Source organism: Gouania willdenowi, chromosome 6 (assembly GCF_900634775.1).
Source record: "Gouania willdenowi chromosome 6, fGouWil2.1, whole genome shotgun sequence".
NCBI classification, from domain to species: Eukaryota; Metazoa; Chordata; class Actinopteri; order Blenniiformes; family Gobiesocidae; genus Gouania; species Gouania willdenowi.
The window spans coordinates 52,013,375-52,028,716 of NC_041049.1; the positions used below are offsets into that span (position 1 = coordinate 52,013,375).

Sequence of the window (15,342 nt, forward strand, 5' to 3'; positions counted from 1 at the left end):
AACAAGGTGAGCGATTATGATTGGCTAAGGCGGCGACATGTTTCATGGTAGCCAATCAGAGCCAGTGGTTTTACACATGTGCCAGCAAGAGGAGGCGTGTTTAAAACAAGGTGAGCGATTATGATTGGCTAAGGCGACGTGCCAGCACACGCAACACACACACACACACACACACACACACACACACACACACACACACACACACACACACACACACACACACACACACACACGCACACAGCAGATTTGATGAAGCAGCAGAGATGGTGAGCGTGGAGCAGTCTGATGAAAAGTTAGCATTTTTAAGGTGACAATACAAACACTACTTTAAATTAATTGTGGTAAAAGGCAAGAACGTGTATGTGAAGTGTTCATTATATCCAGGAGTGAAGACTTTGTCGACATCCGTTGTAAGCAACTCAAATTTAATGAAGCACCTCACGAGACACGAATCTAAAAAATGTGAATTCTTTGACATATAGCAACTTTTTTTTTTTAACAGTAACACAAATAGTTACTTTCCTTGGTAATGAGTTTTATTATAGAGTAATTCAGTTACTAACGCAGTTACTTTTTTGAACAAGTAGTGAGTAACTATAAGTAACTACTTTTTTAAAGTAACGTTCCCAACACTGGTGAAAGGACAACAGCATTACTTGCTGACGAGCAACCTGTGAGTGTGTTATTAAGGATGCATGCTTGAATTTTCACCATGAAGAGTTCAGTGTTTGGTGTGTGAACTCATAACCTGCAAGAGGTAAAGGAAAAATGTTTAGAATAAGATACTTGCTAAGAAGCGGATGCACAATGCAAACTAAGCTACATTCTTTAGTGACTCCTATTTCAGGTATGCTGTGTATGAAATGTATATTTTTAGTTTGATATGAATGATGTTTGTACAAACACGTCCTGAAGGTTTATTTCATAGAGCGGATAGTCATATTTTTCTAGGGTTGTCACTTTAGCGCGTTCATTGCGATTAATTAATTACAGGAAAAAATAACGCGCTAAAGAATTAATCACGTTAATTGCTTCTTTTTTTGCACCCCAAAGAGCATGGAACTTTCTCATTCTCACGTTCCTGCTATACCCATAATACTGATGCAAACCTGAGGAGAAGTCTTTGTGAGCGTTAATTTAAGTTAAAAAAAAACAACAAAAAAAAACACACCAGATGGGAAACTAAAGCCCAATTATGTGCAAATTGTGCAAGAAAGAGTTTGTGGATCAGCGGAGCTCTTCCTCCTCCAGCGGAGCTTTTCCACCTCAATACTAACTATGTAGCAGCTAGCACGGACAGCGGTCCTTCAGACGGTACACTAGACTGAGCAGACAGAGTGGCTTCGGAGCCAACATGAATAAATCCATGAGTGACAAATGAACAAAGTCAGTGGATAAATGATTATAGTGGACAGTCGATCGCTATCAGTGGTAGAGGAGGTGGGGCTACTACTACTAGAAGTGATTATTTAATGTTATCACAGTACTTTATTTTGTGATGAACAATGTTATTTTTAATGGGCTAATTTACAGTGCTGTGATTGATGGGTCGGTTTTATTTATTTTATATTATCTGAAGGAGAGAAATGTCACAAGTTTGGTGTTCAATAATTGTATTGATCATAAAAGTGTTCTTACTGTTTATGATGTGCTAACTTATAGCACTACATATGGTCCAATTACTGACACACTCATCTTTGCTTTCCTGTATATCGGACTTCCTACTTCTTTTCTATTTTTGGCCAGTGATGAATGATGATCCCTACTTCACACATTAGGCTTTATTTTATTTTGAAATATTCCACCCATATATCCCCCTTTGGCATTTTGTGCACAATGTTGATTGCCTTAATCTGAGACTATTCTGAAACTAATTATTATGAAGGAGATTTTGCATTTCTCAGATCAATGTTGTGGGCCAAATCCGACCATGTGTTTGATTAGAGTGCCGTAATACTTGGAGTAGAATACTATGGTACATATTTTTTGCGATATTTCTTGCTATGAAACTTTTTTTTACTCCCAGCGTGATCAGAAGCATTGTGTTTTAAATACTTGGAGAACAAAAATGATGCTGTCCTCATTGGTTGTGTATTTAGTATTTTCAGTTATATTCAGTATACTCAGTAAGCAGTAGTGAGCTATTTTTGTTACTGCATTAGTAAGTACTTTAAGAGGCAATTCTTTGTAAGGATTTTACTCTAAATACAATGTATCCTCACATTTATTGTTTGCTATAGAGTTAATGAAGGTGAAGCTCCCCTGGTATTCCTCATCCAACATCAGATCTCATTGTCTTATTTATCACAAGGATAATATATTTTCAGTGTTTTCTTTAGGTTATCATCACCACTGCTGTGGGTGATACATGGGTTATTGCTTTAATTTATCAGCAGCAGACAGAAGTGTGATTAAATAGATAATTCATGTTTTTGTGTTGAAAAGTAGACACAAACTTGCATTGTTTATTCAATATGTCTTTGAATGGCTCGTTATTACACACTAGTTCCTTTAATTCAAGAATAGAAAGGCAACAATGTTTCAACTACTACAAATGATTACTATCCAATAATGACTTTCTTATTTACATATTTAATTACATTTTTATTTATTTTTGCTTCATCCACATATTTGCTTTCATATCTTTCCTTCTACACGTCTCAGATCTCTGTCATCAACCATTTCATGGAGCAGTGACAGCCGCAGGGATCTCACCTTGAGGCCAGATCGAGCCTCTTGAGTGACAGCTCGGCTGTGCTGCAGGGTCCTGTCGACCTCTAAGTGGTGATACCCAAGGCACTTCATCCTTTGTGTGCTTCACCCACTGTGGGCTGGGGATTTAGTGCTACTGATAATGTAGAGGGAGCTGTGGAGCATGAGGAAACATCTATTTTCCAAGATGTTGCTTAGATAGAGTAGGGACATATACAGTATGTGTGGCATCACTGTTGTACGACATGTACGTTCAGCTTATTCTGCTTTCTCTCCCCTTTCTAGAATTCTCTTTTTGTTCTTTACATCAGGTTCCCAGTGTATTTCTTTCATCCTTTCTTCTATGCAACACCTTTCAAAGATTTTACCTCTTCAGTCCAGCTTTACAAACGAACTCTGACATGAGCCACAGAGACCAGTCCCAGATATAGCAAGCTTTCAGAGGATCTGCTTAAAGCTTTGGGTTAGCAATGTTCAACAGCTTTTACTGCTGCTTGTAACTGTATTTACAAGTGATAAACCCTCGTGAAAAACAACGTACATTCAAACTGGGGGGAACATACCTTTACAGAACCTAAAGCAGTAAATGTTCATGTAAAAGGAGTCGCACTTGATGCACCCCCAGGAAGGGCAGGGTCGATGGGCAGTGGAGGGGAGGGGAGAAGATAAATTGGGGGAGGGGAGAGCAGAATCATTGACCTCTCAGCACTAGCTGCTCCTCCACCCCATCCCCACAGCCTGTCAGGTTGTTTACTTGTGATTGGTGGCTGTGGATCTGCCTTGAACGCTCAAATAAATTGTAATGCTTTTGTTGTATACAGAATTTACCTGTATTAAAAAAACGTAAACAAACACCTGATTAACAAAAAATATCTCTGTATGTTTATTTATCCTTTTTTCTTCAGGAGCGTGAACAGCAACTAAAGTTGTTGGACCCAGTACCAATATGTGTGTCGCAACGATTTCCAGAAAATCCCTTTCAGCAAAATGACGAGGTGTGTTGTTTGTCTGTTGTTTGTGCTTTCTTAAGCACTAAATGCTAGTACCGTGCACTTTAGCATTACAGCATTTTAATTAGCACTCGAGCACTTTACAATCAACAATGTACTGTATAATTGTCACGGTCCCCGAATTTTTAGGTCTGTCTTTTTTCTCTGCACTATACAATATGTAATGTAGATTGTTCACAGTTATTGTTACCTGTCTTTTTATTATGCTCTGTGTGTTTTATTCCATTACTGATGTTTGTTTTATGTTTACACCAACCTGCTAATGGATTTTTCCAATACATATTGTCTCATTTAAAAAAAAATCTGAAATTGACAGTGATTTAAGAGTGTATGCATGCTCATTACTGTTTTCTGTTCATTTTATTTAAAACTGAGAACAACTAATTTGAGTAAATTAGTACTGAAGTCTTTTTTGTAATTAGTAATTAGCCAAAGAATTTAAAGTTAATCCTTTATATTACGCTAATCAACTTAGTACGTACAAACTAGTAGTAGAAATGCTGCCATTCTAAAATACTAAGTAGACTAATAGACGTTCAATTTATGCATCCTCCAGGTCATTGTGAAAGCTTTAACAGAGGAGGAGGAGAGGAAGAAAGATGAAGAACTGGATCGACAGGTCCTGCTTGCTGAGCAGCGGCGAGAAGAGGAAAGGCTCATGCAGGAGGAGCGACAAAGAGAAAAGATGGAAAAGATAAAGGCTGCGGAGGGTAAGATGGATGGATGGATAGTTAATCAGATGGAGTGCTAATGACAAGCTGTTCAGGGTCTTGAGTTTGAGTTTAAAGGGGTTTTTATTTCACAATAACAATAAGATGGAGCTCATTCTTGCTTTTTTCACAGAGCTGGTGTCCTAATACAGTGTTTGTCTAATGTGAATACATGTACCCCTAGGGGTACGCGATGGCACTACAGGGGGTGCTTAAGAGAGCGAGATTGGATAATTAACAAATTAAAGTATTAAAAACATGAGGTTTTATAATATCTATTTTTAGTTAAAAATGATAATCATAATAATGTTGATGGAAATGATCTCAATTCTGATTCTGAACAGAAAATACGAGGCTCAGTCTTATGGTACTTTTACACCGAACACGTTTCGGACGTCAAAATCGTGCCTCACGCCTGTAGTTGGATGCTTGTGCTCATTGAATCAGTATGCTTGTCACCAGCGTCGAAGATGCTCGGGACGCACGTCCAAACACATTGGGAAGGGAGTGCGTCGAGGGGAGGGACTTCTCTATACTCATACAATGGATGATATTGTGGCGATCAGTTACGTAAATAATTCACCCAGTGACTGTGATGTGGTGGGGAACATTGTGTTGAGAAGGCGGTGTTTCCGGTCGGATGTATTTTGGTGTGACTCAGTGTGTTCACTGTGATGTTGGAGGGCTATAGAGAAGTGTGGGTGAATGGAGAATAAAGTTTGGAGTTCCTTGCTGAACACGCCTCCTCCAACTCATTGGCTCTACATTATCGAGAGAGTGGCTTGACTTTATTTGCGCCTTGGCGCCGTTTCTGGGTTCACCAGAGCTACTCTCAGATGAGTCGCTTTCAGAGTTACTTCCGTCTCTCCCGTGCCCAGTTTGACGACCTGCTGACCCGCATCAGCGCTCGCATCTCCTACAGGACACCAACTACAGACGCTCTATTCCAGCAGAAGAGCGCCCGTCCATCTGTCTCTGCTTCCGGTTAGTGTTTTTTTAGCTAATTTTTCTGAATACGTCACAGTTGGGGAAGGCTACTGAGTGGTCGACGCGTTGCACTGCGATATGCCGCAAAAGTTCTACAATCCCAACTCTAGCGTTGGAGGCGCCAGACGCAAGTCAAATGCTTGAAATCTCAAAACGCGCAGCATCCCCCGCATGAAAAGCTTCAAAACGCACCACACAGGAGGTGCGGGACACGCAGCGGGACCTCTGACGCTCCCTAGAAGCACGTTTACCATATATTGTTTATGTAAACCTGATGCTGTTGACGCTTTCGACGCATTTGGTGTGAACGTGCCATTATCCACACACAAGGCGGGAGATGACCGGAAATTATAAAAAAAACTATAGAAATAAATCTTTTCAGGAGGCACTAAATACTAACATTGCCACAAACACCAGAATCCATCTCGTGCTGTTGCCATTTTTGCCTTTGGAATCCGAACTGAAACGGTTCGAACCAATCATGGGGCAGTGTTGTGGTTTAGGGCGGGATATCCAGGTGTGACGAAGGCAGAAGTGCTGAAGCAAAACTGGCGCATGCGCAGTTGTGGGGAGAGGAACAAGCTGGGCTGCCGCTAATAGCATAGCTCCCAATCAAAATCAAAAGATGTTGACGCAGGAGGATGGTTTACGTACCCTTACTCGCATATTCCGTGTTGCAAAAATGGCAAAAGTCACTCAACGACATTACATTACGATCCCAAAAGAAAGTTTTCACCCACAGAGACTTCTTGTTGTAGCAGCGTCTCTTCGGCACATGGCGATGACGACATCATCATTTGTTTACTGTGTGATTGGCTAAAACCAATCATGGTGGACAGGCGCTTCGCCCAATCAGCTTCAAGCATTCTGTTCATGTCCCTCCCTGGTTCCGAAAGGATTCGCCAGACACAGACCCAGATTGATGTGGAGAACTAGAGTTAGAGGGAGGGCTACACATCAATCTGGCTATTGCCAGGTTAACTAAATGGTGTTTATTTCCACTTTGCATTTACATAATGAGGTTCTTTAAAATGTTATCACTCATTCATTCCATCATTCACATTTCATCATCTACTCATGCATGCCTGTTTCCTGCCTTCTTTTTTAAACTGATGTTCTTTTTTTCTGATTTATATTTCTTTGTTTTCATCACTGTATTTGCTCTTGTTGTTTTAAAGGTATTGTGGAGGATGTTATTTTGGCTTCCAATTCTGGGTGGATCATCTAGACTGATGGTTCTCCTAATTGTCAATCATTCTGATGACGAAGGCCGTCGTACGTGCTCATCCCCATCTAGTTTTTGCTTGGTGCGCATGCGCACTAAGCAACCGAACGTGACTGAAGCGACTAGATTACATTCAAATCAATATAATTGACGCAAACTCAAGTTATCTCCCCTCAAGCGACGTGACTTGCGTGATTTGAGCGACTAGTCAAGCGCGAGCTAGTCGATCAATGTTGAAAAATGTGAACTTTTTAAGCGACTTCAAGCGACAACTCCCCCGGCCATCACTGTCTGTAGAGCTGAGTCAGCACCCCCCCCCCCCACCCGCTACAGTGAGACGGCTGCAGCGGAGGTCTGCAGCCAGGACCTCTTGAATTTACAGAGGCAAAATGAAAGCAGTTAACTTCTTGAATAAGCCTACATTCTGCATGAACTCATCATTTAGTAACTCCATAAGTTGGTCATTTAAATCGTAAAAGTGGTGCTGTCTATGATACGGCCTGAGAAGAAGTGGTCAACCCTCTCTCTCCCCCCTGTCAGCGGCAGACACACACACACACACACGCACACACACACACACCACTGTTCCCTGGTCATCACGTCACTGGAGCGATGAAGTGATGGAGTGAAAAGCCCCACTATGTTCAAGCGACTCATCACGGGCAATTGAAGTGACTGCAGTCGCTATTGTCGCGTTTGGTGTGCACGCAAGTGTTTGTGTCTCGTGAGCTATGGTTTTAGATAGATAGATAGATTCTTCCATCTTATTCTTACTACTCCCGCAATTTTCAACCGATTTAGGCAAGTTTAGCTTTCAAACTCTTCAAATATTTTCTGTACATTCTGCTATATATTAACTTTTATTTATTTATTTCACTTTTAAACATTTTAAACCTTCAACTTAGAATTTCAGCTGTTAAGCCATTCTTCATCTGATTTCAGCTGTTCAATCTTTAAAATTTTCAGCTGTCAGTTCACTTTCAGCTAAGACATTCAACCCAATTTAACATTTTAACACATTTAAACTTTTTCAAGCTTTTTCAACTTTTTCTAACCTTTTCAAATTCCTTAAAACTTTTCAACACTTTTCAAACTTTTTAAACCTTATTGCTAATATTCAGCTACTAGGTTAGTGCTAATGCTAGACTAATGTTATTGCTAGATTATTGCTAATGCTATCGGTAGGTTAATGTTAATGCTAAGCTAACGCTACTGCTAGGCTAATGCTAATGCAGTGCAACGTGGGCGAGGACCTGCATCCTCACTTGCATTTTTGTCAGGAAATCCAAATATTATTATGCTCTATAATTGTTCTTTTTATATAGTATTCTGAGCAAAATGTAGTCAGACAAAGAGGGTACTTGGATTCAGAAGTAAGAGAAAGGGGGTACTTCAGTTTGAGAATCACTGTCCTAATATACTTAAAAGGCAACAAAATATGAATCAAGCTTTGTGTCAAGTAAAAAATCTCAAGATGCTCCAAAAATGTCACACCTTCCAAAGTGAACTGTCTGCTGCAGGTAGAAGAATTCTTCCAAGGGCTGAACACATTGTGAAAGGCGCCGCAGTCATGGACGTTCACCTCTTAATTGCTCTGCTTTCACTGTTGACGGCTGAGGGATCTGCCTGTAGCACAGCAGCAGTTGAAGCCTTAGTGATTTATGAATAGTACATAGCAACTGTGAGAGGGAATGTTCATCCGGGCTTTTAATCACAGGATCACTTCTCTTCTACCCCAACCCTCTGATGTCATCTGTCAGGGGTTAATGAAGTGCTGATTGTGCTTCAGTAGAGGAGCCTCATTAATGTATTATAGATGAACAGCAGGACCTGGCCCGTACTCTGTGGATTGCATGTGGGGAATCCTGCCTCAAACAACTTTAATCCAAACAGCAGGGGGGCTGGCAGGCCTTGGAGCTTTCATGTTGAAAGATAAAGCAGTTGATACAGATGATCTCTCTCAGCTCTGTTCTGCTGCGTTTGATCAGAGAGGTCCAAGGAAGGATGGGCAATGAATCGCTCTCTTTTACTAGGCTGCTGCTGATGACTGAGGCCTGGCTTTCATTTACTCAATGGGCAGCAAGTGGATTCAAACTGTAACTCCTGTGCCCTAATAAGCAGCGAAAAGATCTACAGACTCCAGGCTTTTTCATTATTCAGACTTCTAATTGACCTCTGTGCTCACTTCATTTTTTTCTTTAAGAGCGAGCAAAAAGGCGGAAGATGCGCGAAGAGAAGGCCTGGTTACTATCACAAGGGAAAGACCTTCCACCTGAACTCTTGAATCTGGAGCCTTCTTCTCCTGTTCACAGAACACGGAGAAATAAAGAATTGTAAGTTGCTTTTTTATGGTATGCTTAATTTTCTGCTTAATATGATCGAAGCTTGTTTGATTTGAAATATTTATTTTATTATGATTTTTAGCTATGAAATCGACGATGACTACACTGCTCTATACAAAGGTATGCAAGTATGTAACTAAATGTTCAATCATGCCATTTATACGCAGAGGTGAACGTAACGGATTACAAGTACTCACGTTATTGTGTTTTATGGGTACTTGCACTTTTTTGAGTATATTTCTTAATCACTAATTTTAATTGTACTCAAGTGCGTTTTAAAAGAAGTGAAGTAATTAGTTACATTTCTACTCCCCACCGTTACTGAGTAATTTTGTTGTTGTTTTTGTTTTAAAATTATCATCGATATTGTAAAACTAGACAGACAACAATAAATGAAGTTCCAATTGTGCAAGATTTGGCCTCTTCCTTTTAAAGTTTTTACATGAGATGTTTACTGTATGCAAGGGAACCATGTCAAGATTCATTACCAAAAATTAACATCGGGGTTGAAAAAAAACGTGGGGGGTGAAAGTAACTAGTAACTTTTACTTTGAGTACTATTTATTTGAGCTACTTTTTTCTTGTACTTGAGCATTTTATGTATGACTTACTTGTACTTGAGTACAATTTCAATCAAGTAACAGTACTTCTGCTTGAGTAGGATTTATCAGTACTTTTTACACCTCTAGTTTTAGACAGAGATAGAGATATAACCAAAGTATTTTCTAATCTCATCTATTCTTTATCAGTGCTTGAGGCCCTTAAATCCCACAAAGATGCCTGGCCTTTCCTGGAGCCCGTCGATGACTCGTATGCCCCAAACTATCACGAGATTATCCAGGTATATAATACTGTCAATATCTGCAATGATTTTGTGACGTTTGATTCATGATTGAGAGTGAGGGCGATGGTTCAGTCGGTTTGTTGCTTTATTTTTAAAGTCATTCAGATTTATTGTTTCTCCAATTTCCTCAGACACCCATGGATCTGTCCACAATCGAGAAGAAGCTAACTGATGGGGATTACATTGCAAAGGAGGAGTTTGTCGCCGATGTGAAGCTCATGTTTGAAAATTGTGTGGAGTACAACGGAGAAGAGAGCGGTAAAAATAAGTTTTCAAATTCAAACATCACAATACATTCCAATGTAATTTTAGTCCATGTCATACAAAGGTATCAAATTCCATTGTAGTGCAAATATACATTGTAGCGTTTAGATGCATGTGATGAGAATTGGGAATACTGGGAAAAGAAAGGGGGCTTGACTCCATGCTTGGCTGAGGCCGGGGCCGGGGCAGCCTTGACAGTGATTAATGGGGAGTGATTGAGTTGTGCTCCACTGCTCTATGGGAGTTGAGCCCTGCAGTGCCAGAGAAACATTCCAGCCCCCGAGTCCCCTGTCTGGAGCCATCAGTCCAACTGAATACTCTCCCAAGGGATGGGGGAGGAGATTGGTAAGGAGACCCCGGGTGGAGCAGAGTGAAAAGTAGGGGTCAGATTTTTGCGCTTCTGAACTCCTCAGATTGGCTAACACTCAAAAATATTCCTTACATGCATTATATCCTCTTTATGAAAATTTGATCTTGGAGTGTGTTGGACACAAAACAAAATTATATTATGATCGCTGCTAATTCTGACATTTGTCTGTTCCAGAGTACACCATCATGGCAGAATCCCTAGAAAGATGTTTTAGCCGAGCAATCGTTAAACACTTTCCATCAGAAGATGGCGACACTGATGAAGAGTTCCACATTAGCAAAGAAGACAAGGAGCGCAAGGATAGGAAGCGCAATCGTGGCAATAAAAGTTTGGGGCCTGAAGGTTTGATCAAGGCCACAGAGCACGTTCAGCGCAAGAGGTCTTCCCAGGGGAGCCAAGGAACTCTGGCCTCTGAAGAAGAGGACAGCAAACAAGCTCGACACCGGCCTTCCCAAAAGTGGGCTCCAAACGCTTCTTATCCCCAAGGCTTGCCCCAAACCCAGCAGCCACATCGTGAAGGAGATGTAAGGGGAATGTACCACCCAGGGCAACAGGTAGTCACAAAATAGTCTCCTGATTTCACTTCATATCTATTGTTCTGCAAAATTCCAATAATGCTTTTTTGGGAGAATCACCTCTGTCAACTTTCTATGTTTTTAACTAGATTCATCATCATCTTGGTCCTCATGGTCGACATATATATGGCCCAAGGATGGCTATGGATCCCCGTTTTACTTACCCAGTCAACATGCACAGACACGGAGACCCCAGCATGAACCACATGCCTCACAACTTAAACATGCAGGTATACAGAACCTTCTTTTAGTTTTCCACGTTTTTTTCCACTGTTGAAATGTTGTTAATTGTATGTGAGGTGGTAAACTTTGTGAGCTTATGAGCTAAAATAGTCTTTTTTTTTTTTTCCTCTTCCACTTTAGCAACACATGGTTGAAGGACATCATATGGACCACAGGTATCGAATGGACCCTGATCCTAACCAGCAGCATCTTGCCCAACAGCACAGATTCTTAGGTCCAGCTCACGGTCCATCACTGGGCCCACGTCCTATGGCCTTACAGCCTGGACCGCCCCCGGAAGCCAGTATGTATCCGTCCCATCAGCGCCCAGAGAGCCACACCATGCATGCTATGGGTAACAGATTTTCAGCACCAGAGGGACCTCAACAGCACAACTACCAAAGCCTGAGGCCGCATAGCATGGTTCTATGGACTAGTTTGAATCAGCAGGGCCAGGAGAGAACAAATGGCTTACGCATGCAGGATCCCAGCATGCACAACTTGAGTTATGGTGGAATTCCTCCTCCTGTGGGGCATAAACCATGGCCCGAAGCTGCTGGATATCCCCACCATCCTTCCAATGCACAGTATCAATTGTCTGCTGTGACCAGCACCCTCGGATCCACGTCTTCTCGACACCCAGTATCTAACTCGGACTCCTCTGGAAGGACACGCTTGGCCTCGATGCTAGACAGCCCAGAGATGCTGGCCCTCCAGCAGCTGTCAGCCTCCTCTGGACCTCCCGCTGGCAACCCTCATCCGCACAGAGGCAACTTCCAACAGCCTGGGCCCCTATCAGGAATTGGCAGCATCCCAGCTCTCCCCTCACAACAGCCTCCCCCTGCCCCTGAGGTTCAGCTGCTGCGTCCTGCAAGAGACAAAGGACCAGACTGCCAGTCCTCACAGCAGACACACTTGCACGCTAAAGGTAGGCTTGACCGTCACTTGCAGTTTCATCAACATTAGTCTAGTTGATAATATTTATTGGATAAAATCATAGTGTGTGCCTTATTGATCAATAAATCAAAGATCATTTGTTCAACAAAAAAGATTGACATTGTTGTTTGAAAGTTTGTTTTCATCTCCACCATAAACACTGTTTGTTGACATTTTTGTCCACTCCATTGTAGGATGTGGAGTCACTTAGACAGGTGCATAGAAGAGTTTTTACTAAATTCTGTTATCATGGGGAACAAACTAGAACAAATATGGTGTCAAGAGAATCACTGTCCTTGTCTGGTGAAGAAACACGGAAAGAATGATGTAAAAACACTTCTATCCATCTGTTTACGGGACTCCATCCCACAATGGCATTGCGCGAAAGTGTCAACAAACTAAGTTTTTAAGGTGGAGTAAAAACAAATTTTCAACTGGCAATTTCAACTGTCTTTTTGAAGTATGATAAGTGATGTTCGATTCATTGATCTATGAATATATACACTATGATTTTATCTAATAAAGTATTTTACTGTTCAGCAGCTTTAACATTTAACAATGTTGTTTTATGTTTTTACTCTCCTGATCATACAGTCTTTTGAACTATTTTTTTTTATTGTTAACTTTTATCCTTTTGTTTCATTGAACAGGTACAACACCAGAAAGCAAAAGTCCTAACAACAGTTCTGATAAGACTCTAGCACAAAACAAGCTTTCATCAGTTCATCAAGAGCCGCCATCAAGTCCAGGCTCCACAGAATATTTCAGTGGGTCAGCTGGTCAATCCCAGAGCCCCCAAACTTCCATCTTAGACAATTTAGGATCTACACAAGCCTCAATTGAAGGCCATAAGAATGAAACAGATCTTTCTTCCACAAAATTTAACACCACTGTTTCGTCACATCTTATGACAAATGACAGGAGCTCCACAGATTCCAATCAACCAACCTCCCGTAAGATGACATCAAATGGTCCACAACAAAGTCCTGCAACTCCTCACAGTCTAACACTATCACCAAATGAAGCTTCTCGGCAGTTGTCCCAAGCTGCCCAAAAACACACTCAAAATGAACAGCTGCAGACCACCCAGAATTGTGAGTTACCTCGCTCCAGTAAGACTTCTCCATCACACTTCTCTCAAAGATCTTCACAGCCTGTGTTCCAGAACATGCACAGACACACGTCTACACTTTCTCCTCATCAAACCCCACTAAACATTTCACCACATTGTCCAACGCAGATTAGCCCCATGCCCGAGATGCCACAGACTACTATTCAAGGGACCCAGCCTGTGCCCACTCAGCCGGCCCCTCCTACCACTCTGCCACCCAGCCACCCCACACCATTCCTTCCCGCTCAGCCCTGCACAGCAGACCGTGGTGATCAAAAACCCAGTGAGCCTACAAGCAGGCCAGGCACAAAGGAAATGGCTGTTTCACCACAGAAAACAATGCCTTCTGGGCATAAACGACAGTCTTTTAGCCCGAACCATCATCAAAATCAGTTAGTGGGTAGTAACCAGGGTTTGCCGACTCAAAGAGTACCACAACATAATCAGAATCCGGTTGTTCCCTCTCACTCTCAGGACCAGGCTAATGGAGATCTTGGTCCATATGGAATGGGGAATTCTTCTCATCCACACTACAACCAGATGAACATGAGTAGATCCGCTCCTCCATCTGTCCATTCTTCGTATAACAGCCAAAGCATAAATAACCTTCACAATCCTCCTTCCCACCCTAACTACCACCAGCAAGGGGGACCTCCATACACTTATCACATGCCAGGCCAGCAGCACCCTCAGGGTAATAGCGGTTTGTACCCACCCCATCAGTACTCACAGCACAACTACTACCCCCACCCCCAGCCTCAGGCCCATATGCAAGGAAGTAGTCAAGTGTACCCACAAGAAGAGTGGCACCAGACTAATTATCAGCCTCGCATGTCCATGTCATCCCCTGCTTATTTACCTTCCACCAGTGCAAAGGCCAACGGCCAGTCAAAAGAAAGCAGTGTGTCACCGCTGGGCTCTGAAGGCTCTACTGGAATGACTCTGTTGTCCCCTGGTCTCATGCCAGAGGGAGTAGCCCACAGTGGAGGAACAGAGGAAGTGTGTGCTGAGAGCAGGGAGAAGGTTGGTGCTGGTGCTCCAGCAAAAGAGTCTCACATTGGGAGCTCAGAGCAACCAGAAAGCCCTAAAGAAATCCTGGACCTGGACAGCCATAATGCTGCCGCTCGTCGTCGTAGCGCTCAGCCGCCTCAACACCAGCATCCTCCCAACTCCGTGGCACACATAGCACCAGGTTTCATGTATGATCCCAGAGTCTTGCACCCAGGAATGCAGCAAGGCAGTGTCATCCTTCAGCATGTGATGTCACAGAGTCGTAGGAGTGGGAATGGGAACCCTTACCATAACCGACCATTTTCAGACCCAGGCAGCTTTGTGCCACAAAGACCTCACCCTCATCTGATGGAAGCTCTACAGCGGCCTCAGCAGCTGCCCTACTCCCCAGGCCAGAGTCGCATGGCCATGTACAGACACCCCCGCCTTGGGGGGCACTTCCAGGGAATGATGTTTCAGCAGGGAGGACCTGATCGCTTCTTACACCCAGGGTAAGGTATAGCATGGTTTAAACTGTAATGCTATGTTATTTTTGTCTCTTTGCTCTGCTAGTATGTCTGTCATTTATAGAAATAGTTTTTCAGAATCAGAATCAGAATTCCTTTATTAATCCCAGGGGAAAATTGCTTTTGTTACAGCCACAGAAAAAAATCACAAATAAAAGAATAAAAACATTGACAAAGACAAAAGAAACAATAAACAATAAATAAGTGTATAATTAAGTAAAAGACTGATAAAAAATAGGGATCAGAAACACACACATGACAGTAATAGAAAATAAAGTAGGATAGACAATACTACTACTACTAATAATAACAATAATACAAATAAACAGATATATACCAATATGATTCAGATATTTACAAAAATAATACAAACATACAAATATGATTTAGATATGTACATCAATCGAGCTGTTTTAGGTATTATTACCTCTTCCAAAAGAGCTAATAATTTAACCAGCGTATATTTTTCTGTCTGTTTGCGGGGTAGCTTTTGACAACATTTCAACCAAAGACAGAC

General features: G+C 41.9%; 1 protein-coding gene across 1 annotated transcript in view; it reads left to right on the forward strand.

The window, feature by feature from the left end:
- cecr2 (CECR2 histone acetyl-lysine reader) overlaps positions 1 to 15,342 on the forward strand; it is a 48,801-nt gene that overhangs the window by 31,179 nt on the left and 2,280 nt on the right. The window contains exons 8-17 of the mRNA XM_028450465.1: positions 3,618 to 3,707; positions 4,279 to 4,432; positions 8,848 to 8,977; positions 9,069 to 9,106; positions 9,736 to 9,827; positions 9,962 to 10,088; positions 10,639 to 11,018; positions 11,129 to 11,269; positions 11,403 to 12,189; positions 12,848 to 14,810. Of these exons, the coding sequence (XP_028306266.1) occupies positions 3,618 to 3,707; positions 4,279 to 4,432; positions 8,848 to 8,977; positions 9,069 to 9,106; positions 9,736 to 9,827; positions 9,962 to 10,088; positions 10,639 to 11,018; positions 11,129 to 11,269; positions 11,403 to 12,189; positions 12,848 to 14,810 (3,902 nt within the window). The remainder of the gene's footprint in view (positions 1 to 3,617; positions 3,708 to 4,278; positions 4,433 to 8,847; positions 8,978 to 9,068; positions 9,107 to 9,735; positions 9,828 to 9,961; positions 10,089 to 10,638; positions 11,019 to 11,128; positions 11,270 to 11,402; positions 12,190 to 12,847; positions 14,811 to 15,342) is intronic.